The sequence below is a fragment of the Bos indicus x Bos taurus genome, chromosome 5 (assembly GCF_003369695.1).
Source record: "Bos indicus x Bos taurus breed Angus x Brahman F1 hybrid chromosome 5, Bos_hybrid_MaternalHap_v2.0, whole genome shotgun sequence".
Classification (NCBI taxonomy): domain Eukaryota; kingdom Metazoa; phylum Chordata; class Mammalia; order Artiodactyla; family Bovidae; genus Bos; species Bos indicus x Bos taurus.
The window spans coordinates 57006359-57033491 of NC_040080.1; the positions used below are offsets into that span (position 1 = coordinate 57006359).

Below are 27133 nucleotides of genomic sequence, written 5' to 3' on the forward strand. Positions count from 1 at the left end.
TGGTAGCATACATCCTGCTCATGACACATTAGTCCATTTCTGAGAATAATAATGCTTTCTCAAAATGAAGTCATTTATATTCTTGACCATGCCCTATTGTGTGCACTGAGTAATTTCTTGAGAGCAATGTTTCCTATGGCATATTGCCAAGACTGGCTTTATTTGTCTTTCATTAGGCTTTTTTATTATCACGCTGCTATACACCTGAATCATTCTGCCTCCTCCAAGATGGCCAATGTAGCTTAAGCACAAGAATGTTACTATGAGTAGGTGGAATGTTTCTATCCAGTGAATGCCCATTTTAAAATCTCTAGCTATGGTACCATACTAATGACTTTAATCTTTCTAAGCACAGCCAATTGTGTCAGTTTTTAACATAGTCTGATATTAAATTATTTACATTCATCAATCCTGTGCCTATCCAGGGAAAGACATTAGTCTTTGCACCATGCTAGACTGGCCCTTCCTCCCTGTCTCAGCCTTGTTGAGGAAGCCTGGAACTGGTGTATATTCTGCATTTCTCCATCATTCTCTGCATTCAGTCACCAAGCCAAACTTCTTGATGGTTTTCAAATCTACTCGCATCTTTCTGTTTCCCATGACCACTATCTTAGTCTAAGCCCACACCATCTCAAGAACAACCTCTGTTGTTTCCTAACAGCTCCGTGCTCCCATGACTGCCCTTTTCCAGTTCATTCTCCTTTGCTTTAAATATTCATCAGGACCCATTGCTCTCCATAAATAGATATTCTGTAATTTCTATTCATAAGTGTTTTTATTTTATGCATTGGTAAGACAGAGTTTGATTGTCCATAAAAGCAGTGATCTGAGTTCTTGAACTTCTCTATAGACTCCTTACTTTAAAGGGAAACTCTAGCTTGCAAGCTCCAAAAGACTAAAATTTCAGGATAAAATAAGCAATTTTTAAGCTTCCATGTTAGAATATTAATCAGAGGTCAAAAAAATCATTGAAATCAGAGAATGGTAGGATTAGGCTGATCCTTGGAAGTTATGTGGCTCAATGCCATCATTTCATAGGTAAGCCAACAGGCCCAGCCACAGAAATCAAGTTGATCTTTCTAAATTTGAGGTCTCATCATGTAACTGCTTTTCTTAAAATCTGTCCATGGCTTGTTATGGTCAAGATGAAATTGAAATTCATACAATATCTGTGTCGTCTGGCTTCTCAATACCTTTTAAGTGTTAAGTTTTGCTCCTGTCTCAAGGAAATGGCACCCCACTCCAGTGTTCTTGCCTGGAGAATCCCAGGGATGGGGGAGCCTGGTGGGCTGCCATCTCTGGGGTCGCACAGAGTTGGACACAACTGAAGCGACTTAGCAGCAGCAGCAGCCACCTTATCCTAGAATTTGATGCTTCCAAGTACACTGTATTCTTTCTTACACACACAGCACTGCATATGACTTCTCCTAGTCCTTTGCATTTTGAGTGCTGAACCTGAACTGTACTTCAGATGTCTGATGAGACAGTCTCCTCTGAAAACACACCCCAGGTCCCCTCTGCATTCCCAAACATGTGTCACCATGATAGCACACTCATAGCATCCTAACTGCCTTTGAACAATCTGCTTCCATCTCTGGACTGGAAGAAATCAACAGTTGAGGGCAAGGATCTGCATCTTATTCATTTTTATATCCTCATACCTTGATCAGACATCTGACATTCAGTATTTAAGATGAATTTTTCTCTTTTAGCTTGACTAGGATACTTCAATTTTTCCATCAGCTCTCCTTACGAAATTTGTCTTCAGAGGGTAAAAAACAGGTTCATTCACATCAACGTATAGGTCACTGATAGTTTAAATGGCAGCTCTTCCTAGAAGTATATATATTTTTAGAGGAACAGGGTTCTGAGTCACAGAAATGAATCCCCAATGCAGATAATCCAGCCATAAATAGTAAGCCTTAAGAGTATTTATGAAGTAAAAGCAACTTTCCCATAGCCTTCAACTCAATCATCTAGGTGACCTCCTCTCACCTCGCTCTTACAGAAGATTGACTCTATGGTTTTGTTTACAAAAAGCAGATCATTTGTTGGTTATTTTTCTCTATATTAATAAAACCAGTATTTATGCCCAGTAAAACTGCCTGATTTCATTTATAACATTTCTGGTTTTGTTTCAGGGAAGCAATGTTATGGAAGACCAGGATTTGTTGGAAATTGGAATCCTTAATTCTGGGCACAGACAAAGAATTCTACAGGCAATCCAGCTCCTTCCAAAGGTAAGATAGCATTTAGTATCCTAGCCTTTAGTCTAGTCCCAGTGGTTTTAAGTCCAGGTGTGCAAGGCTTGTTAGTACTTAGGACAATATGTCTGCATATTGATGCAACTCCCCGAAGCCAAAGCAGGTCTTCTTAGTCCAATTAAACATTCAGATTCATTAGATGTAATACAGGAAATGCCTCCGGCCGACAGGGCAGCTTACAAGTTTTTCTTTGGTGGGATTCTGCATGTCAGTACAATCAGTCCATACCCCCCAGGTGATAGATCAGGTGCAAGAAGACAGATCAGTATTGGGCGGGTAGAAGAATGTTCCTGGAATAGGAGCCTCCTGCCCTTAGAGGCAGTATCTCTTATAACAACTCCATAGCCCTAGCCTCCAGGGGCACGGAACTTGCTTAATCACAAGTCGTTACTCAGGAAAGTGCAAGTGTCATGTCCCCTTCAGGTATTTATAGTTCGTGTATAAATCCTCCCAGTCCAAATGCAATTTACCAACTAGGCATCATTTTAAGTAATACGTTACTTACCAACAGAGTTGACCTTCTGTTTCTAGGTAAGGTTTCACAGGAGCCTAAAACAAGAGGTAGGATCTGAGCACTGGTCTTCAGTGCTCAGTAAAATATGTAGGATTTTAATTGGTAAGGAAAGGGAAAGGCATTTCAGGGCCCAGAGGGAATCACATAGATAGAGGTATGGTCCAGTCAACAAACTGCCAGAAGCATTAGAGGAACCGTGATACTTCGTGATTTAAAATCCAATGGGATTTGCACAACAATGTGAATGTACTTAATACTACTAAATTATGTATAATACTTCAAGACAGTTTAACGTGGTTTTATATTTTGTTATTTCATCACAATTTTAAAAATACTAAAATCCAGTGTGATTAAAACAATTAGAGAGTGGAGCCAGAGAAAACAGAAAAAGTAGGTCGGGTCATGTTGGTATCAGGCTAAGGAATCTGAAATTTATTCTGTGAGCACAGGGGAATGGACATGACTAAACTGCTTTAGGCCAGTTACTTCTGGAGGCTGCAGACAAGAGAAATTAGAAGGAGAGAATGTTAAAGCTGGGTCACCCACTAGGGGATAGATTCAGGGGGCAAGATTGGAGGCAGGGTAGCAGAAGGACAGTAAAAGATTCATCTAAATATGTGAATGTATCACATATTTTATATTCTCCTCTGTGCTTTTCCTTTCTAAGGAGGCTTTAATTTCTCCTTCTCAGAATGGGAAAGATAAATATTAACCGCTGTTTCTAAGGAAGTGACAAGGTGAAATTTGCCAACTGACAGTGAACTAAGTATCTACTGATAGAAACTTACCACTTCTGCAAATGCAAGAAAAGTCAAGCATACACAGGAGTTTTAATAATACAGTTTTCTACTTGCTACTTGTGTATCTTTACCCAGAATCACTTTTTTGTGAAACTTCTGAAGTGGAACCCCTTCTTACCACCTGAGTAATTATTACCCTAGTCCACACCAACCATGTCTAATCAGGCTACCACAATAGAATCTAACCTGTTGTCTGTGCAGTAGACTACTTGAGTCAATTTCTGATTGGTCCTCACACCTGGACAATGCACAGATGCCTAATCTCTGTCCCAGTTACCTTTCTCACCACTTTACAGTTGAATTTCCACACTGCACCCAGACCGAAATGTAAATCAGAGCATGGCACATCCTGCTTAAAATCCACAATGGATTCCCTTTTGCACTTAGAATCTTTATCATGACCTACGAAAATCAGTAGGATCTGGCCCCTTCCCCACAATACAACCTCATCTCTCATTCTTTCTTCCATTCTCTAGTCATGTGACTTTCTTTTTTGTTCCAGAATATGTCAAACTCATTTTTGCCTCAAAGCCTTTCTGTATCAGTGTGTCTGCGTGGAAAGCCTTTTCTTCATATCTTCAAATGCTTGCTCCCTACATCATCAAATCTCTATTCAGCCGTCACCTCCTCACAGAGGGTTTTGTTCCCTCAAAAGCACACCCTTTGCCCCCTTCTCTGTCCCTCATGTTGTTCTGCTTCAGTTTTCTTCATAGCAATTTTGGCCACCGGAAGTTATATTATTTGTTTGCTTGTTTTCTTTTTTTTTAAATTTTATTTTATTTAACTTTACAATATTGTATTGGTTTTGCCATATATCAGGATGTATGCTTGTTTTCTGCATTATTTTTTTAATCTCATCCCCAGGATGCAACAGTAATGAAATAAGGTGCCTTGGCACCTTATTCTTCCCTATCTTGTTCCTTTTACATATCCAGTCCCTGGAATGGTGCCTAGCACATCAAAAAATAATTTGTGAAATGAAAGAATACTCTTTCTTTCTTCTAAGATTTGATGGCCCTATGCTTGTTCTGTATGAAGGTACTAATACTATTATACTACTTCTGTGTTATAAGCATCCTGAGGGCAGAGACAATGCCATGTCCATCCTTGAACTTCCCACTGTGTTTAGCTCAATACATGCACTTAAAAGAATGAAGAATGAGTGACTGAGTGAATGAATATTTTTACATGTTATTCAAATATATTTTTTTAATCAAAGAGTACCTCAGTTTTTAAGCTATGTCTATAATCCTGTACATGCCATTTTGAGAAACAAAAGAACCTGAATTCAGAATTATTTGAAGAATAAATGAAGTGTTTATCTTTAAGACAGAATATCATTCCCATCAGAGGGAACAATATAATAGAAATAACACAAAATTAAGCTTCTATCAAGAGGCCGATGCTGAAGTACTTATTATGCACCCAAATGAGTTCAGTTCAGTTCAATTCAGTCACTCAGTCATGTCCAACTCTTTGCAACCCCATGGACTGCAGCATGCCAGGCTTCCCTGTCTATCACCATCTCCCAGAGTTCCCTCACACTTATGTCCATCAAGTCAGTGATGCCATCCAAACATCTCATCCTCTGCTGTCCCCTTCTCCTCCTGCCATCAATCTTTCCCAGCATCAGGGTCCTTTCCAATGAATCAGTTCTTCGCATAAGGTGGCCACAGTACTGGAGTTTCAGCTTCAGCATCAGTCCTTCCAGTGAATATTCAGAACTGATTTCCTTTAGGATTGACTGGTTTGATCTCCTTGCTGTCCAAGCTATTCTTAAGAGTCTCCTCCAACACCACAGTTCAAAAGCATAAAAACATCCAAACATATGTTCAGCAACACAAACAAAATGTTATAATGCTACAAATTGATGCTTTGCCTTCTTAGGTAATGAACCCAGTCTTTAGGTGGTTAATAGTGTAATTCAACTGCCAACACATTCATTTGCATTCCCTTAAACTTTGCACTGCCAAAAAGTGGACAAACTGTCTCTTCATTTTGTTTGTGCAATTTTAATCCTCAGAATATCTGTGTTCTTCATCTGTCATGAGATCCTTTACTTAACATATGTGTTTTGGAGAGATTGTTCCTAAACAGAGAAAAGGTGGTTTGCTAAGTGCAGTTTTGATCTGTTATCACAGTTCAGTGCATTTTTTAATGCTTTTTTGTATTTATATTGTCTCAAGTTTCAAAGACAATGCTTATTCTTTTTGTAATGATGTTTTTTCTATAATATCCCCTTTTTAATACTGAAGTAATTACTTGTGCATAGGTCTGAACGTTCTCCAGTTCATTTGATATGCTGAACACATAGAATATGTTCCATGTATTCTAAGCATAGACATCTTTAGAACAGTAATCATATCAATTCCTCTTTTCCATCCATTCTTTCTCTCTGTCTTGTAAAGTGCCTGACTTTTAGGTGCAAAGTTTACTTTATCCATTTTCACCCAGCATCCACTTCCCTCACCAAATCCAACTCAGTCTTTCCTTAGGTCTGAAAGTTTCCTGGAACTTTTACCCTTCACTCTTTTTAAGAAAGGACACAAATAACAAGTTCTATGAGAAGATGGCTTCTTTTGTACTTTCTTAGAATCTTTAAGCATGTTGAGCTTTTTCTGTCCTCTGGACACAGGGAAATTATCTGATTACTTATTTGCAACATATCATTTACTTTTTCCCAGGTAAGAATTCTGTTATCCAGTCTGTGGATAATCCTCTAAAATCCTTTTATAAGGGCATAATCTCTTTTGTCCTTTGATAATATAACACCTACAGGTCAGGAATTCAAAGGATTATCATTTTAAAGGTTTGCAGAATTTCATGGGAAGGCCTGTAGTGTATCTGCTCTTATCTCTCCTTCTGAATTGAAAATGTACGTCAGCATGCTAGCAACTTTTATATCACACGCTCACTTCACTTTCCAATGTTTTTTTCCTATATTTGCCTCTTCTATAATATCTTTTGGAATTACTTTGTCATCGTCTACACTCCCTATCCCCATTTGAATCTAACTAGTTTCTTTGCTGCCACCCCACACCACCAGGGCTAAAGTCACTGATGACCAGAAGAACAGAAATTCCATAAGCCACTTCCACCTCACGTTGGCTTCAGTAGGTTTTGATACTCTTGTCAGCTGTCAACATCATCCTCTTTTGGCCTCCACAATACCCAGTTATCTTCCTGCCTCTCTGTTGCTCTCTCTCCTTGCCTGCTCATTCTCCTCAGTTAAACACTGGCGTTCCTCAAAACTCAAACTCAAAATATTTGATGACTAGCAAAGGTAATTATCTCAGGACTCTTGATCATAGCACAGTTTCCGGTATTCATTGTTTTGTTCATTGCTACCCTACTTCTGTTTTACTGCATAATGAACACCTGGATTGTAGCTGCCTTTTTTGTCTAAGTTCAGTTCAATTTGACCAATATTTGTTGGGCTGCTTAGTTTCAATATTTTCACCAAATGGCACTGAACACCTCTGACCAGATGAATTGTCACCTTCCCCATCCTTGGTCTGAGATTTTGTTTTTTTAAAAAACAACAACAGAGTTATCTCTTACTCCAGTAGAGAAGTGAGATTCTCTGTAAGGTATCTATTGCTATATAACAAGTTACCTCAATCTTAGAGGCATATTACAACATTTATCACATTTATATTTCTGTGGAGTAGGGATCTAAGAGCAGCTTAGAGTTTCCCTGGTGGCTCAGATGGTCAAGAATCTGCCTGCAATACAGGAGACTGGGGTTTGATCCCTGGGTTGGGAAGATCCCCAGGAGAAGGAAATGGCTACCCACTGCAGTATTCTTGCTTGAAGAATTCCATGCACAGAGGAGCCTGGTGGGCTGCAGTCCATGGGGTCACAAAGAGTCAGACATGACTGAGCAACTAACACTCAGCTGGGTCTTCTGGCTCTTGGTCTTTCACAGACTACAGTCATCTTGAGACTCAACCGGGGGGAATACACTTCCTACTTCATTCATTGGTTTTAGGCAGGATTCTGATGTTTGGGGTTTTTTGGACTGAGGCTTCAGTTCCTCACAAGCTATTGGCTGAAGGCATCCCTCAGTTTCTTGTCACATGGGCCTCTTTGTAAAGAATCTCACATGAAGCTAGTTTCAACAGCACAAGCAAGTGAGAAACAGGAAAGTGCTAGCAAGATGGAAATCTTAGTCTTTTGTAACATCCCAACCTTTTACCTATTCTGTTCATTATAATCAAACCACAAATCCAGCCCAGACATAGGAAGAGGTATTTACACAAGGATGTGAATATCAAGAGGTGGGATCACTGGGGCTATCTCAGAAGTATGCCTGCTACAGATAGACTTTATAATGACCCACTTTACAGTCTACTTTCCTTGTCTGCATTTTCAGTCAAAATGGAATAACTATTGCATGGTTACAACAATAACAAAACGCATTTTTTATTCCCATGGGCCATCTTCATGGTACTATGGTATTCACAAGTAGATGATTTAGTAACACATTAGTAATCACCATTCAAAAAAAGGCATATGTCTCAGATCTGATGTTGTTGTTCAGTCACTCAGTCATGTCCAAGTCTTTGTGACCCCATGGACTGCAGCACGCCAGGCTTCCCTGTCCATCACCGACTCCCAGAACCTGCTCAAACTCATGTCCATCGAGTTGGTGATGCCACCAACCATCTCATCCTCTGTCGTCCCCTTCTCTACCTGCCTTCAATCTTTCCCAGCATCAGGGTGTTTCCCAGTGAGTAAGTTCTTGGCATCAGATGGCCAAAGTATTAGAGCCTCAGCTTTAGCATCAGTCCTTCCAGTGAATATTCAGGGTTGATTTCCTTTAGGATTGACTGGTTTATTGCCTTGCTGTCCAAAAGACTCTCAAGAGTCTTCTTCAGTACCACAGTTCAAAGGTATCAATTCTTCAGCACTCAGCTTTTTTTATTGTCCAACTATCACATCCATATAGGATACAATCATACAGAAATCAGAGACCTTGGAGATTTGCCAATTGCACTTAAAGCTTCATGATCTGAATGCCACTCATCTAAGTGATATATACAAATTAGTAATCCTATAAAACATTACAAATTTTAAAAACATGTTCAGTCTTTGTTGGTGCCTCATTATTGAAAGGAGCATACTTCCATTTATAGTAAGGAAATGAATTGGTCAGACTCTCTTGGACAATACTTAAAGGATATTAGCAAATTAAATGCATTTTTTAAAAAACTATCAAAACTAGAAAGTAAGAGCAATCATTGAACTTTATACCTCATCGGAACAAATAAATGCAGGCCACAGTTAACCATCAAACACTTTTTTTTTAATTAAAATTTTTATTTTTAATTAGAAGAGAATTACTTTACAATATTATGATGGTTTCAAGACAATAAATAGTAGTGGAAGTTGTGGCAAACTAGAGAACACAAACCCTGCCTCCCCATTCAAAAAAAAAGTCTCCTTTCCACTTTATCAATTAAAAAAAGCATTAGGGACCAGATTTAGTTACAGCTGTGACTTTGCTACTCTTGTGTCATAGAGGAAGAGAATCTCTCCAAAAATTAAAATCTTAATACAACTTTATATCAGAGAATCCCTGATTATTTCAGAGTTCAAAAGAGCATTGCAAATGTGTTATTATCTCACCTTGGCTTCCTGCCCAAGATTCTGCTCTTAAAGACCCTAGTTCTTTCAGGGTGCTTGAAATTCAGATGTTTGTTGATTCTAGTCTTGATGGTTGATGAACATATGTGCAAGCTTTAGGGGGAAAGTGTACAACCAATGTAACTTCTTAATAACTTCAGAAAGGAAGTTTCAGTCTTATTTCCTTGTCACTTAGGAAAATGATAGAAACTCATTCCTATTGCTTCTGCTGTTTTTCAGAAGGGCAACCACAAAACATAGGCTACCGACATAGATTCTATTGTTGTACCTGCTGACAGGGTAACTTCATTCTCCTGTACCAAACTGTCTCTCCATACACCCTCCTCCTTTTGTCTTGCATTTCTTTCTTTTCAATGGCCAGTATCTTAAACATCATGCCACTCGATGCTGACCTACCGCCCTGTGGCTATCCAGTTAAAGATATACTCTTAAAATCCCACATACATATGTGCACTGTTAGCATGGGAACCCTAAAGTAAACTGAATACATGATTTAAACCCATGGTCTAACTGAGGGCATAAGATATTCTGCTTCCTGTAGGTCTGGTCCTTGGTGAAGCTGTGGTGTTTCTATTTTCAAGATCTATCCAGTTCTGTAAATGTCTTGTGGTTCTGGGGCAAAGAGATATGCTCACTTAAATCAGAGTAAAAGATCATTTCTTTTTCAGGAGAGATATTGGTGCCATTGAAAAAAGGAAGAAAGAGTAATTGATCTTAAGGTTAAAAACTTAGGTCATTTGGAGTAAATAAAATAAATTTTGAAGTGACAGCAAGTCATTCAGATCTATCTTGTTATTTCTTAGCCTATATAATCAGATAATGAACTCAAGCCACTGTTAACACTATTAACAGTACTGTTAAGAGTGGCTTCACACTATTAGATTTGTTTCTTATTCACACTAAGTCAGTGACGGCTTAGGCAGCTCTCCTCCGAGCAGAACCTTGGGGATCCAGGCTCATTCTGTCATGTGGCTCTCCCATCTTGGAGTTCTTTGAGAACTATCTTAAGGGGAGAGGGGAGAGGGGAGAGGAACATGGACAATAACACAGGATGTTCTGTTGCCAGGCTCGGAAGTGCATCATTTATTTTAGTCTGCGTTTGATGCACCAGAGATGAGTTTCATGACTCTCACTAACTAGCCAAAAAAATACAGTCTCCCTTCCCAGGAAGTACTAATGGAATTCTTAAGAGTCTAGTCATTCTGTGTTAAAAACACCTTTTTCTTTCTGTACCTTGACTGCTGCCTTTCTTCACACAAATGTTCATTCCTTAAGATTTATTCCTTGGAGAAGCCTTTTATGACATCCTTTTTCTGGGCTAGCATGCTAATTTAATCTTCTGTGCTCCCATTACACCTGATAAGACTGCCTATTGACTAGTTTGTCTCTCTCACTCAAGATCAGGATCTTTGTTATATTCATTTTCATTTTTTAAGCATGGAGCACCTGGACATAGTAATGCTCAGTTAATATTTGTTAGATTGGACTGAGCCAAACAAGAGTGCAGATTAGAAGTCAGTCCTGAATAGGTCAGGATAGGACTCCCAGGTTAGGACATTTCCCAGCTTGGCACCTTTATATTTAAATGTTTTACAAAGAAGTAAGGCAGGTCCTTCATGAATGTAATATCCATACCCTGATGGCCTGCATTTTCTTCCATAGACCTTCTCCACCATGCCTCATGCTTTCTATTTACAAGTGGATAACCAGTCTATTATTCAGGAATATATTGGGAGAGGGAATGACCATTTTATTTATAAAGTTCTTTGAGCCTTTTGAAATGAGGAAGTCCAGTACACACAAAGTACAAAATAGCTATAACTGTTTGAGCTAGATAGATATCCAAATACCTACCCGACGTGAGAGCAGTACAGCCCCAACTCACTTATGGATGCTCTGTTTCAAGGTTTTTATGCCATCTCAGAAAGCGAAGGTGACTGCAGCATTCTTCCTGAGCTAAAGATGGAGGATTTTCAATGTGTTATTTTAAGTGAATTTATCTTGGAATAGTTTATTATTTAGACCAGAGAACTGAACTACAATTGTACTCATTATCCCCCATGATGGTTACAGAGAACTATGGGAGGAATTCTGCAAGTAAAAGGTTCTGATCTATCACCATCCCCAACGGCTGTCATCCTTCAATTTTGAGAAGTTCATCCTCATTTAATAAAAAAACAATGGCTCCCTTGGAGTGATACGAAAATCAGCAGTAAGAGTAAAAGAATTTAGATATCTGAGCACTTTCTCTTCCTAGTGTAATTCTCCCAAGAAAATCACAGTTTAGGGAAGCAAAGGACCTTAAGCTATCCAGCTCAGGGACTTCCGTAATGGTCTAGCGGTCAAGATTTTACCTTCCAATCCCTGATTGGAGAGCTAAGATCCCACATGCTTCATAGCCACAAAACCAGAACATAGACAACAGAAGCAATATTGTAACAAATTCAAAAAGGACTTTAAAAATGGTCCAGATAAAAAAACCACATTGTGTTCTATTAAAACATATATATATATCCAGCTCAACCTCTTGCCTAAATCCTTTCACAGGTGAAGATAAGCATAGGTCATATTAAATGGCTTGCCTCAAGGCAGATTGTTCCTTAGCAACAGAAAAGTGAAAGTGAAGTCACTCAGTCGTGTCTGACTCCTCTCGACCCCATGGACTGTAGCCTACCAGGCTCCTCCGTCCATGGGATTTTTCCAGGCAAGAGTACTGGAATGGGTTGCCATTTCCTTCTCCAGGGGATCTTCCCAACCCAGGAATCAGAGCTGGAACTATATCCCAGGTGTCCGCCCTCACGCCAGTTAGCTCCTGGATGATACTTGGCTATACCCAAGTCTCTGATGATTGTGTATTTGTGAGAGAAACTGTAAAAGTGCAAAAAAGAACCAAGTGACTAAACACAAAAAGGAATTGTTTATAAAATTGTGTTTCCTTTTAAGTTTCAGGCTAGAAAGGCCATTTTTGCCACTTCTATAGTCCACTAAACTTCCTTCTTAGGACTGGGAGGGAAGGGCTGTGGCAGAGATCAAAAAGCCCTAGAAAAGCAGGAAGGAGACAGACTTGAAAAAGGAGAAAGGCAAACATAGACCAAGTCAGTTGTCCTGCAGCTACTGAGGGTCAACCCGCCTGTTTATTCTTGTAGGTGGCCTTACAGAAGCTTCGGAATTGCTGTGTCAAAAGGAAAAAAAAAAAAAAGGCATAATGAAATAAAGCAAAATAGCTAAAATAATCTTATTTATTTTATTCTTTAATTTGGGTAGAGAGGAAGGAAAGATAGGCAAGGTGAAAGGGCACTCTCTAAGAAACGTCTTTAGAGCATTAAACTACACGGAGATGACATTTTTATAGGATTAAGCCAGGAAACAGCATGATGTAAGAGTTGGGAACATGGCCAGAACTCCCTGAGTTTGATTTTATCTGACCCATAGAGGTGTGCTGAGTATTAAATGAGTCAATACTTGTAAAGCACTTAAAATGGAACTAGGTGCATCATATGTGCTGTATTCATGTTTGTTAAATAAATTTTTAAAAGAAGATTGAAGGTGAATGGATACATGCATATGTATGACTAAGTCCCTTTTCTAACCACCTGAAACTGTCACAACTTTGTTAATTAGCTATACTCCAATATAAAATTAAAAAAAAACTTTTAAAGCTTATTTACAAAAAAAAAAAAAAAGATTAAAGGTGAACCAAGAAAAAAGTGAGGTTCCTTCATCCATTTTTATGTCTAAAATTCATTACATCAGGTATAAACAATAAGCAAAATGAGTTGATATGCAAATAAAAAATAGTCAAAAGATGTCCTCTCAGGTAGTAAGGGAATAGACAGAGTGACAAGAATGTACGAATGCTGTGTTAGATCGATAAACTAGGATTCAGGCCCAGGCAGCTTAACTGAGGTTCTTAACTATATTGTCTAAATGCTATACTTTAAAGCACAATGAGGATACTAAGTGGATAATCCCTTTAAGTTGTCTTCAAGCAACTTAGAATTTTATAAAAAGGAATTTTCTTGAGCTTTTATTAACCTAACTTAATTCTAGGTTGACCACCTACTACTTGTGTCATGTTGGACATATTACTTAAATTCTATAATTCTGTTTCCTTACCTGTAAAATGGAGATGTAACAGTAGAGCCTACCACATTAACTTACTTTGAATTATAAATTTAAAAATGTGCATGAAGCTCCTGTCACTTAAAAGGACTAAGTTAATATTGGTCTTAGCCACTTATATTTGTTCAGTAACTGCTCACTAAATTAGCAAAACGTAATAAAATTGGGGGGTGGGGGCAAATTTGCCTGGGGCCAAAAAGCAACAGAAAGGAACTCAATCACTGATATAAGATAGTTTACGACTAAAACTGTCCATGACTACATTGGAATAGTGAGCTTTCCATTCCCATTTCTCACAACGCAGATTATTCACGTTTTAAATAACAGAAAAACTTTAAATTCTGATCATCATCCACTAAATTAATTTTTAATACCTTTAAGATGATTATTTAACCTATCAGGAGCTAAGAGAGAAGGTATTTAAAATCATAACTGGGGCCTTCTTATCTAAGAAATTAAATGAATAAGCATAATAGCAAGAGGGCTTCCTGTCTGCACCTCTTAGAGGTAATGTAATCAATCCCCAGAGCTAAGTGGAAAGTGGGAGAAGAACAGAGGAGATAGTACTTCAGACAGCAAGGGCTCAGTAAATGTGGGTGGCACAGAATAGAATAGAAGTGAATTGAGAAGCTGCATGTTCAGACCATGACAGGTTGGCTCCATGAAATTGTTAAAAACATTCTGATTTCATAAAAAAAAAATTAGCAGAACTAAGTAAATTTACACAAGAGCTCCTAAACAATATACCCACAAATGTGAAGAGCCATTATCCCCCACCTTTCCTGTACAATTGAATTAAGTTCTAGTTTAAAAGTTGAGTATAATTTGGCTATATTTCTTACTTTCAATCAATGGCAGTCAAGTGAGAAATCTCTGTTCAGTTTATGTCTGCAAATGCCTTGAGCATCTACTTATGTCTCAGACACAGTGGAAGGAGAAAAAAAGATTAAGTTATATAGTATCTGCCTTCAAGGAGATTGCCATCTAGCAAAGAAAGTCAACCCAATATCCAAGTGATTTTCATAAAAACAGAGCATGAACAAACTGTAATAGAAGTAAAAATACAAGCTTTGAGCATTAAATGGAAGGCAAGTTCTCTTCTGCTCAAGGAATCACAAGAAAGTTCCTGGAGGAGGAGGAAAAGAAAAGCAAACCATTTTTCAAAATGGTTTTGAACCACGGTTTCAAACCATCTTTCAAAAACCATAAATCAAAAAACCATTTCTATGCACCTTAAAAACTTCTTTGTTGTGTCAGGACTGGGGATAGCTCATGACACTCCAAGCAAAATGTGACCAGGAGTATTTGCTTAGCTTGTTCAGGCAGATAGATATGCTACTTTTTTCCCACTTGTAATAACCATTGTTTGAAATACAGCTAGTGCCGTCAATCCAGTTATCAATTTCATCCATCACTTTGCCCTTCAAGCTATAATGAGTGAGTCAAATGCTTCAAACCCAAGAAGACGCCTGGAGTCCTTTTCGGTGAAGCCGCTAAACTAGAACTGAGTTACTGTTCTCCCACCCCTAAGCTAAGCAGTTTTTCATTCCGTGGTATTTCTTTGTGGTTATTTTCTGTTGGTGTTCAATAGGAGTTTAAATTTCCATCTTTCAGGTTCAAATTTGATGCTTGATCTTCTGTGAACTCACAGTGAACACTTTACTTAGGAATCCACCTTTCACCTTTAGAAAAATGGCTGGCCATTTTTCTAGCATCTTCTATTTTAGTAAAAAGATATTCAGCTTGGTTTTTTTTTGGGGGGGGAGGGGAGGGGGTGTTTTATTTTGTTAGTTAACAGATAACTACTGCTCTTATCAGAGGAAATGAGTACTCAAGAAGCCACCAGATTCCTTCTTTCATGTCTTCAAGGGTGCTAAATAGATACACTTTAAATGATTTTTAAGGTAATAATTTATGAATCACAGAATTCTAGCAGGTTAAAAGCTTTTTATTCAATGCATCATCAGTTTTAAACCTCAACTCCTTCTCTATTTAGAGGCTACTTCTGGATGGGAAAGAATTGTATTTATAATTTTCTAATACTAAGAGGTAAATATATTATAGAAATTGTTGAATGTGAAGTTTTCTCCACAAATGTACCATAGATTATTATAGTAAGTGTATAGAAGATTGCTTTTCCTGGCTTTTTCCTTCCTTCATTAGAAGGACTGCTGCTGAAGCTGAAGCTCCAGTACTTTGGCCACCTGATGTGAAGAGCTGATTCATTGGAATAGACTCTGATGCTTAGGGAAGATTGAAGGCAAAAGGAGAAGAGGGTGGCAGAGGATTAAATAGATAGCATCACCAACTCAGTGGACATAAATCTGAGCAAACTCTGGGAGACAGTGAAGGACAGGGGCTCCTGGCGTGCTTCAGTCCATAGGTCACAGTCAGACACAACTTAGTGACTGAACAACAGGAGCATAGAAAATTGATTTCCCTGGCTTTGTCCTCTGGGACTCAATTACATTATCGTCTATCAACATTTATGGTGTTCACTTTCAACAGAACACTTTTCTAAGTGCTACTGATGTAGATACAAAGTAATAATTGACCTTGCAACCCAAAGACCTTAGCATTTCCAATAGTGTGTGTGTCAATCGCTCAATCGTGTCCGACTCTTTGTGACTCCATGGACTGTAGCCCAACAGGCTCCTCTGTCCATGGAATTTTCCAGGCAAGAATACTGGAGTGGGTATCCACTCCCTTCTCCAAGGAATCTTCCCAACCCAGGGATCAAACTCGGGTCTCCTGCACTGCAGGGAGATTCTTTACCATTTGAGCCACCAGGGAAGCCCCATAGGGCTTTCTGATAGGATTGGGGCTAAATGACAGACAGGACAATTCCAGATGCATAAGGTCTGCAGACACCCACGTGCCCAGATGATCATCAATGAATTTCTTATTCATCCAATCAGTTCATTTTGGCTCTATGCTAGGTTAAGAGATGGGGGTGAAAAACGGATAAGACGTGGTTCCTGCCTCAAGCAGTTCTACCTACACTTTGGACAGAGACAGATATGGCAAAAACTAAACTACTATGTGAAAAAATATGCTACAAGAGGAAGGGAGGACTAAGTACATGGAAGCCATGGAAAGTTTTCTGGATAGGTACATGATGCTTGAGTTTAATTTCGAGGGATTAATAGATATGTTTAGCAAATAGAGCATTGAGGGAATCACTCCAGACAGGGAATGCTGCCTGTGTTCTGTCTAGATCTAGAAACAAACGGGAGAGATGGATGCTCATATTCATCCATTCTCTCTCTGTCTCTCTCTTACTCACTTTAATATACACACACACACCCACTCACCCAGGCATTCACTTCTTTAAGTATTAACCCCAAGAGAAATTATGGAAGAAACTCCTCCCAAACATCTCCAACTCCTCAAGTTTTATTTCTTTTCTGGAACTTGTAAAAACTTTGGCACTTAATTTTCTTACATTTGTATATATCTGAAATACACACACACACAGAATTGCATATTCCTAGAAAGAACCTTAGACCTTTTATATTTTTATAAATTTTGTGCTTAAAAATTCTTGTTGCATGAAATAAATAATAATTACTGAAACTATTGTTAGGAACTGATTTACTAGTAGGGATTCACATAATTCAAGCTGAAAATTCTTAGTTACTTCAGTGTCTGAGGTAATAAAAATTCTGAGATGACCAAAAAACAAACAAACGCCCCAATCTATAAGACTGGAGACATTTTCCTAAGAGTCAATCTATTGTCTCTTCTACCCAGCGGTGGTGGAGTAGTTCTTAGAGTATTCCCTCACTATAGATAGAAAAGGAGTTCTCAAGAATCCCAGGGGTTCTCAAGAATTCCAGGCAGGGCTTCAAACTGCTGTTACACTTCTCTGCATGTTCCAGACCTCACTGAAGTTTTTCCTAATATTCATTCTGGGTCTTTCAAGTCATATGTGCACCATTAATCAGACCAATTGTTGACTGTGTGACATCTGCCTTTTTCTCCCTTTCTCCCTCTAGCTTATTGTAGTTGATGATTCTTGTTATCAAAGCTTGAAACAATGCCACCAGAACTTACCAAAATTGTTCTTGGTGCTGTTAACATCCACTGAGTGTGCCAAGTCTGCTACTAATTGTTGCCAAAGGCTGCTTCAGAGCTGCAGGGGCCCAATGTGTCAAAGGTGCTAATGTCTGTGCTACTGCCTACAGTGCCCAGGCACTTTCCATCAAGGGCACATTAGCCAATGCCAACTGAATATCCTGCCAATATCACTGAAACCTGCAAGTGTGGGCACCATGACCAACTGCTGGTGCCCAATGTTGAGGGCACCAATATCTGCAATATGGCGCCATCTCTGCCTGCTGATGAAGTTACTGGTGCCAGTTCTGCTAATTCCTTTTGTCCCCAAGTCCCAAAAATGTTTCATGATACAGATTTCATATTGAAGCTTCTTATTCTTAAGGCATGATCCACAGGTGCTGAGCCAGGGTCCAGATCCTGAAATCCATGCAGAATCACCCATCTCCTTGAACATGTGTCTGTTATCCTGTTAATCAAATACATATGCCTAGGCCACCTTCTTTGACCAGGAGAGTCTTTTGAGTATCCTGGGTTGTTCATTGAAAACAGACTCATGCAAGACCCACCCTGCAGTTATCCATACGTTCCCATGCTTGACAGATGAATGCAGTCCTGTTCAAGCTGAGACCCATGCCACATGGGTGCAAATCAAGTTGGCAGAGTCCCATTCCAGGCTAGAGAACAAGGAGCACTTTATTTTGTGTTTCAGGAAGTTGTCTGGAATTTGACCACTTCTCACCACCTTTCCTCGAGCACCCTCGCCCTGTCTCTCTTGGGTTACTTCCCCAACTTCTGAACAAGCCTTTCTGCTCCTACCCCCTTGCTTCCCTGTGCACTCCTCTCAACACAGCAGCCAGAGTGACTGCTGAAATGTAAGCCAAATCAGGTCACCACTCTGTGCAAATTCTTGCACTTGCTCCCTGTTTCCCACAGAATGAAAGCCAAAGTCCTTACAGTGCCTTCAAAACTTTACAGTATCTGGCCCCTGATTACCTCTCTGACCTGTTCCCTGCCCACCTCTGCCTGCACGAGCTACTTCAGCCCCGCCCCTGGTTTCCTTGTTATACTGTAAGTGGACATCAGCTCACTTCCTCCTGAGGGCCTTTGCTGTACCTGTTCCCTCTACTTGAATCCTCTCCCCCGAGTTGCCAACAAAGCCAATTCACTCTCTTTAAATCTTTGTTCAAATCTTGCCTTCTGAATAAAATGTCCCCTAACCACCCTATTGAATACTACATTTCAACTTTAAATCAACCCTGAATATTCATTGGAAGGCCTGATGCTGAAGCCGAAGCTCCAATACTTTGGCCACGTGATGTGAAAAGCTGACTCACTAAAGAAGAGTGGAAGATGCTTTGAGAGATTGAGGGCAGGAGAAGAAGGGGGCAACAGAGGATGAGATGGTTGTATGGGCATCACCAATTCAATGGATGTGAATTGATGCAAACTCTGGGAGATAGTGAAGGATAGGGAAGCCTGGTGTGCTGAGGTCCATGGGGTCACAAAGAGTCGGACACGACTGAGCAACTGAACAACTGAACAACAACCACCTGTCCCCATGCAACCTCCAGAACCCCCAATCCTCCTATTGTACTTGCTCTTTTCACAGCACTTATCATTTTCTGACATAATTTCTCTACTTTTTATGCTTGTCTATTATTATCTGGCTCCCCAGTTAGAATATAAACTTCACAATGCCTAATACTTTTTTATGTTCCATTCACTGATGCGTCCAAAACAGTGCCTAGAATACAGTAGACATGCCTTATGTCTTTGCTGAGTGAATAGATGGGTGAATGGATGAATGGGTGGACAGATGGATGGGTGGACAGATGGATGGGTGGACAGATGGATAGATGGATGTGTTGTGGGTCCTCAACTTTGTAACTCCTATTTTTTGTGTGACCTTTTGTATGATATCCTTTATACTTCCCCACCCAAGCAGAACATAAGTTATTCATTTATATACTCCTAACTTTGGTTTTATGATACATTTATCTGTTTGAAGTACTTCAGTGGGTATGTTATTATGCACATGCCTGGAGGCTCTGAGAAAGGACATGGTTTTTAAATATCAAATAAATAGAATTGGCATTCAGAAGGTTCATTATCTTCTGAAGACACAGGTTTGGGGAAAAAAATATTTTTTAGTTGAGACTAATAACAAGCAAACAATTTTCTTGATTCATAGTAGCATTTAAAGTTTCTGTTTCAAGAGCAAAGCAGTGTTCTACATACCAGTGCACTACATAAGCATTGTAGGGACACGGATGTCAGCAAACATGTACTATCAGAGGGGGGAAAAAGAGGGATTCTGTGTCTTTTGTTAAATAGAGTTCATATCAGTGGTGGAGACTGTAATGTGAGTGATGGTGGGCATTGTTCAGCACCTTATTCTAGTTGCAGTAAATCCTCTCCATCTTTAATCTGAGACCTTGTTTCATAAAAGAACTTTGCAACAAGGAAATAAATTAAAACAAATAGTGATATATAACAGAGGGCTCTAGGGTCAACATGATCTCAACAAGGATTTTAGAAATGAAAAGAGGGTGAAAGCATGTTCTTTGATTGAATTTTCAAAAACACCCCTTTTACCAAAAGCTTCAGAGAGAAGTACAATAAAAATGATTCAATAAAATCATTCAGCCCCAGTGACCATGTTTACATGTGTACCGTGCAGTGGTTGCACTGGTCCTTTCATCCACGTCCCCACAGATCTTGCCTCGCAGACAGCGGCCAGGTTCTCAGGTGATGCTCCAGAGAGCAGTTACTCTGTGTGTGCACAGAAGAAACCTGATTAGCAGTCTGCTCACACTGTTTGCAAAGCTATAAAGAGGCTGCTTTATGGTTGTTAGTGTTGTTATTGTCATTTTTTTCTGCCACGATTTATAAAACTTCTCTTTTTTGGCACTTCACTCCTTTAATTTGTAATCAATCCAGTGCCTTTTAGGAAGGGTTACGCCCCTAACTCTGATGGCTAGAAGGTTCGCTAGCCTGGCTAATGCTTGTTTTGTTCACCAAACATCTTCATTGTGCTATTGGAAGTTTATCACCACACATCTTAAAAACCTTTCTTATCTATGCACTTTGTCCATTGCTTCCCTTCCAGTTTACTCCACTGTCTAAGACTTGTCAAAATAAGGAATGCCTCAGGCCCTCTCACGGAGAAGGCAATGGCACCCCACTCCAGTACTCTTGCCTGGAAAATCCCCTGGACGGAGGAGCCCAGTGGGCTGCCGTCTGTGGGGTCACTAAGAGTCGGACACGACTGAGTGACTTCACTTTCACTTTTCACTTTCATGCATTGGTGAAGACAATGGCAACCCACTCCAGTGTTCTTGCCTGGAGAATCCCAGGGACGGGGGAGCCTGATGGGCTGCCATCTATGGGGTCACACAGAGTCGGACACTACTGAAGTGACTTAGCGGCAGCAGGCCCTCTCATGGCTAGACCTTAGTTTATTTCTTTTATTCATTAAATAGAAATCACAGGGCATAAAGTGATAGTATCCAGGCCAAAGCGTTTCACTTCCCCTTTATTCACACAAAAGGTAGTACCACGTAATATTCAGGTATCACCTCTTCATGCTCCTGCCCTGTTCCTAAAGCTGGGAATCTGCAGTTGTCTGAACATTCAAGTATGCAAAATCAGCAAGGCTCAGTTGGTGGTGGGAAAAATTAGAGGAGGTACTATTATCTGCAATTAAGTCCATGCTGCTGCTGCTGCTAAGTCGATTTAGTCGTGTCCGACTCTGTACGACCCCATAGACGGCAGCCCACCAGACTCCTCTGTCCATGGGATTTTCCAGGCAAGAACACTGGAGTGGGGTGCCATTGCCTTCTCCAGCTATTAAGTCCATAGTGACATCTAAGCACGATTCACTTACCTCTGAGTGTTTAAGATTCTCCCCATTCTTTTGCAGAAATTGTCTCAATAATAGGGTCTTATTGCAAACCAATGGGCTTCAAGAAACAGATTTGTATATGTTACGTGTCTCCCTCCACTGCTGCCGATACACAACACAGAGGCTTTATCACACCCTGCTTCCTAACAAGAGTCACAGTATATTAATCTTTCAATTCCACAGAAAGAATATCATTACATGAAGGACCCAGAGTCTCAGGCTCCATAAAGGGCATTTTCCAAAAGATCACTTAAAACCCCTCACCATGAGATAATGTGTATGAGATCACTTTGGGTTTTTAATCTCATATGATTGTTAGGTGATGTTTTTATCATTGATAGTCCTATGCCTTTGGTGGACATGCCTCTCCCAGCAAAGTTACACTATGACAGCACTTAGACGGTGGTAGATAGACTTTTTTTTCTGGGGCTCCATGGTCAGCGGATCTGCCTTCCTCTTTTATGTTCAATCAGTCTTTTAAGAGCCGCTGATGAAATAGCACAGTGATGTCTGAGCCCAGGTCTCAAAGCCTATAGGAGATCTGATCCTTGCGCTACTTGATAGACCTGCATTTAGACTTGGCAGCACACTGTCCGTTAGCACTGCTTGACCTGGCTTATTATCAGGCCTACTGCTAGTCCAAGTCTTGGTTAGCAGCAGGACAGAGCAGAAGAGGCTGGAACAAGGAGCAGGGAAGTGGGGGAGGTGCCTGACCATGTCAGCCATCTGTGTGACAAAACTCCTATCGGGGAGTCTGAGAGTACAAAGTATATCCAGGTAGAAAAGAGATGCCACGATCCACTGCAGCTTCATAGGCAAGTTTAAGTTCCTGACACATTGAGGGTGTTGCACCAGCAGGCTCACAGTAAGTGGTAGTCAGGTTTGTGTGTATCTGGGGAGCAGCATGTCATACGGAATGCTGCCCTGCCCAGATGAGGACCTCCACCTCACATATAAGGTTCCAGCATTTCACGTATAAGGATCCAGCTCTCACCAAGTCTCAGCAAGGCAGCTTCTTTTTTTTTTTTTTGTAAGTAGCTGCTTTGAATACAGAGATCATTAACCCCAAAATTATCTTCGGCTATGCCTCTCAGCTGTGATTTCCAAGAAAGGCAAGCAAAACCCCCAAGGCAAGAGACAAGCCCTCTACCCCACTCCAATCTCCACGGCACTCTTGGACTCATTCCTTTATGTCTCTGACCTTCCTCAGCCACGAGTCCTCATTTGTCACTCCTTTCCTTACCTTTTCCTTGTGCTTTCTAAAACCTTCGTCTCCCACCTTCTCTTCCCATACAAACTCTTCAAAAGAATCATTTAGATTGCACTTTCTATGTCCTTATCTCTGACTTACATTGCAACCCAGCACAGCCTAGCTTCTGGGCTCTTCTCAGCAAGATGCCAGACCCCTATGAACCTTTCTCCCTCCTCCTCTCAGCAAACCTCTTCACTCATCCCAGTACTGCGGCCCACAGCCTCCATACAACTCTGCTCCTCTCTCTTCTCTTGTTGTCTTGACTATTCTTTCTTCAGTCTCCTGAGTATAATCCTCATCCTTTACTTTGAAAATGTTGGTTTGTCCTCAGGCCACTTCTTTTCATACTACATGCTCTCTTCAGTCCCATCCATGCATGACTGCAGCTCCCACTTGTGATAAAAATAACTAAGATTCATCCAGAGCTTCTTTGTGCTGAACACTGAACTAAACAGGACTTGCATTATATTGTTGAACATTTATGGCAACCCTCAGAGGTAGATATTCTTTTTTATCTCTCATAATACTTATCAGAAAATGGATGCTTAGGAAGGTTGAAGAGTTTGCTCAAAATCATACAGCAGTCTGTGCTGCTGCCTCAGACTTCTCCCCCAAACTTAACATTGCTATTCCCCAACATCTTTAAATTCTCACATCTCAAAATTATTCATGTCGCTTTCTTCTATTTTCTTTTCTTTCTCAGCTGGTAATACCACCAAGTATCAGAGCTAGAAACTTGAGGTTTCCTACATTTTTCCACCTATTATCCCTTGCAGTGTTGTCACAAAGGGATGGTGGTGTGATTGACAGAAAGATGCCAACAAAGGCAGTTAAAAGAAATGAAGTTTCTTTTAATGGCAACAGATATGAAAACTTATGGCTTCACAAAATTAAAGACAGTGCAGTGTACTGTCAAATGGAAGTACAGGCTTCCTTTAAATGTTCTTCATGAAGTTACCGTATTTAATTTTTAATTCTGTTTTTACTAAAGGCTAAGGCTCTGAATTAGAGACCTCCTCGTGGTTTAGAGAGTAGAATGCTTACTTCTCCCCTGTAACAGTCTGACAGTGAGCAGTCCAGGTTTGCATGTGGACTCTGCTCTATGCAATTCTGGAAGGACTCAGGACCCAGGACCTTCCATCTCTTGTTCTATCATCCTCTAAAGTACTACTGTTTAAAGTGTGGTCCACAGATTGACAATGTCAGCATTGCCAGGGAGCCTGTTGGACATGCAGAATCTCAGTCTCCCTTCAACCTGTTGACTTAGAACCTGAAGGTTAAGGTCTCCCATATGATTCTTATGTACATTAAGATGTGAGGAACATTTCCCAAACTCTATAGTATTGTTTTGCCCATGGGACCAAAGCTAGGCTGTCAACACAGGTGTTTCAGCTCAAGAGAAGACCTGCCCCCGACCCCAAAAAAGGAAACTCTAGAGCAAAGAATCTTTTAGGATAAAGGTGATCTGAAGTTACATTAACACTTTCAGTGGCATCCCATAGGCTCAAATGTATTCTCATAGAAGCAACCAGAAGAAAAGCTACTGTATCACATATCTAGTTAAGTAGGTATGAGCCTAATTGAAGCCTCATTACTGTGGAAGAAGAGAGAATAGTTTTTGATGGACAACAATGGGTCTCAATTTTGTAACACTCTCAGACATAAAAATATCGGCCAAATTTGTTATTGAATTTTTTAAGTTCCTTATTCTCTTGATCTAATTACCATGCCAGTGTCATAATGCCAGCTTCATAACTTGTTGAATTGAGAACTATTTTTTAAATTTAATCCCAAATCTATTACAATGTAATTCCATTTTTTCTTATTTTTATTTCCTTTTTCTATTTTTGTTGCCTTCCTCTTTTATATTTTTCATCTTGTGGCTCTATCAGTTTATAAGGTAGTATCCTTGTCTGAACAGACAAAGCTGGTCTCAGGCAGAAAGGATGACAGACAATAAATATATATGTATGTCCATGCATATGTGACAAGCCCAGAATATTTCAAATAAAAGTAACATATTAAGATAAAATAAAGCTATAGTGATCATGTGATCTTACAAAAACCTTCTGGGTCAGTGGTTTTCAAATATTTCTTTTTTAAGCTTTCTTTCTTCTTACCTATGTAAGACACTTAAAATATGAGTTATTCAACTGAAGTAGACCAGGCAGTTTTAGAACCTCAGCTGTTTAGCTGTCTTATAATGGCCCCCTTGAAGCCCTAGGACACTGCAGAGCACTGTCCTAGGGTCAGTGATCTCTGCCTGCTTTGTGGCTTGTGATGTTAACAGCGTGTTCCCTCTGAGGCCAAGTTTGCTTTAAGAGGCTCCTGGAGGACAGTCAGTGCCCATTTGCAGAGAATCAACAAGACATCATGAGCAACAAGGAAGATCTTTGATGCAATGTACCAAGATATCCTCATTTTCCTGAGACAAGCTTTCTTCCCTGCTGTCTCTGATTGCTATTCCAGCTTAGGTTTCCCCCAGACTTTGGGATTCAACTAGTTGAATAGTATTGCCTTGTTGAGAACCTGTTATCATGCCTGCTCACCACTCTGCCTCTCAGATTACAGACTGTGCCTGACGCCCATTCATGTTCACAGTACGGCGGGCCTGGAAGCCCCTCGAGCTATCTATCCTTGTCCTGCCAGATGAGCCTGCTGAGAAAAGAGTATCACCACTGCTAATCTGAGAAAGCAGTCACCATGCTCCTTGTGGGCGCACTCAAGAAAAAAGTGTGGCTGACATCTGACTCTAGCCTAAATGTCCTATGAAATTGAAAGTGTTAGTCGCTCTTTGCAACCCCAGCAACTGTAGCCCGCCAGGCTCCTCTATCCATGTCCCATCTTGTACTGCATTTTTTTCCTTCTGCCTTTAGGTTTCTTTCCTCTTTACTGGATAAATAACTATGACACTAATTTGATATTAATATACAAATTATACAGTTGTAAGATTTAGAAACTAAAAGGGAACTTTGAGATTATTGATCTAACACCTTTATTTTATAGATGAGAGCACTGAAGCCTAGAGGTGAAGTAACTTGCCCATGGTTATACAACTAATAATGGTATAGTCAAGACTGCCAGCTACAGAAACAAAGCCCAGTGCGTTTTGCAATATGGCATGTGCTGTGTGTGCTCAGTCATGTCCAACTCTTTGTGACCCCAGGGACTATAGCCTGCCAAGCTCCTCTGTCCATGGAATTTTCCAGGCAAGAATTCTGGAGTGGAATGCCATTTCCTACTCCAGGGGATCTTCCAGACCCAGGGATCGAACCCATGTCTCTGGCATCTCTTGCACTGGCAGGCAGATTCTTTACCATTGCACCATCTAGGAGACCCATACGGCATACTACACAGCATACTCCCTAGAACTGGTCCTTGGTATTTAATAGTTTTAAATACTTGTAAACATTAAGTTAGGCCATAACAGGAAGCCTCATTTGTATAATATGTAGTACAAAGTACACATCTCCCCACAAATGGATGCCATGCCACTAAAATTAATTTGTCCTTTTGTCCTCACGTGTTCATTAAATTGGGCTTCCCTAGTGACTCAGTTGGTAAAGAATCTGCCTGCAATGCAGGAGACCCAGGTTCAATCCCTGGGTCAGGAAGATCCCCTGGAGAAGGAAAAGGCATTTTAGTAAACCTTTAGCAAATGGCTGCCATATATAAGATGCTCTGCTGGGCACATGAGAGACTACAAAAGTGGCTAAGACCTTGTTTCTTTACCAGGAGGTTGACAGTCTAACTAAGACAGATACTCACCTCTCTAACTATAATAGAAATCAAACTTTAATAGAGCTATAATAGAATTTTGTGCAAATTACTACAGAAACCTGGTAGAAGGTATGATTAGTTTTGACTTGGGAGTAAGGATAGCATTGGAGAAGGCATCATAAAAGAGGCAGCATTTGAACAGGATCTTTTAAGAATGGATAGAATTTCAACAGAGAACAGGGGAAAATAGTATTCCTGACAGAGGAAACGGTGTGAGCAAAAGTGTAGAAATATACTAGAAATACAGTAGATTATGCCCCAACAATCGTACTCATAAAATAAAGAGTTACTTAGTTTAAGATTAGTGAAAATACAGTACACTGATGTTTACTAGATGAGAGTCACACAGCTTGGACAGGATGCTCATGTTAACTTAGCTTTCCAAGTCTCTCTCAGTCATTTGCCAGTGAATTCATAAATTAAAGAGTTTGGAATATTTTATATGTTGACTTGGTTAGGCCACAGTACCCAGATATTTGGTCAAACACCAGTCTAGGTGTCACTCTGAAGGTATTTTTTAGGTGAAATTAGCATTTAAATCAGTAGACTTTGAGTAAAGCAGATTACCCTTTAATGTGGATGAACTTTATCCAATCAGAGAAAAACACTGAGGTCCCCCAAAGAAGTCAAAGGAATTCTTCTCCAGGCTGCCTTCAAGTTTGAGCTGCAAATTCTTCCCTGAGTCTCTAGCCTGCCCTGCAGATTTGACACTTGCCAGATTTCAGACGCATGCGTGTGTATATACACAGCCTATTGATCCTGTCTCTCTGGAGAACCCAGACTAATACA

General features: G+C 40.0%; 1 protein-coding gene across 17 annotated transcripts in view; it reads left to right on the forward strand.

The window, feature by feature from the left end:
• ANKS1B (ankyrin repeat and sterile alpha motif domain containing 1B) overlaps positions 1-27133 on the forward strand; it is a 1175033-nt gene that overhangs the window by 805797 nt on the left and 342103 nt on the right. For all 17 annotated transcript variants that reach the window (XM_027542059.1, XM_027542058.1, XM_027542067.1 and 14 more), the window contains one exon: positions 2142-2240. In XM_027542059.1, coding sequence (XP_027397860.1) covers positions 2142-2240 — 99 coding nt within the window. The remainder of the gene's footprint in view (positions 1-2141; positions 2241-27133) is intronic.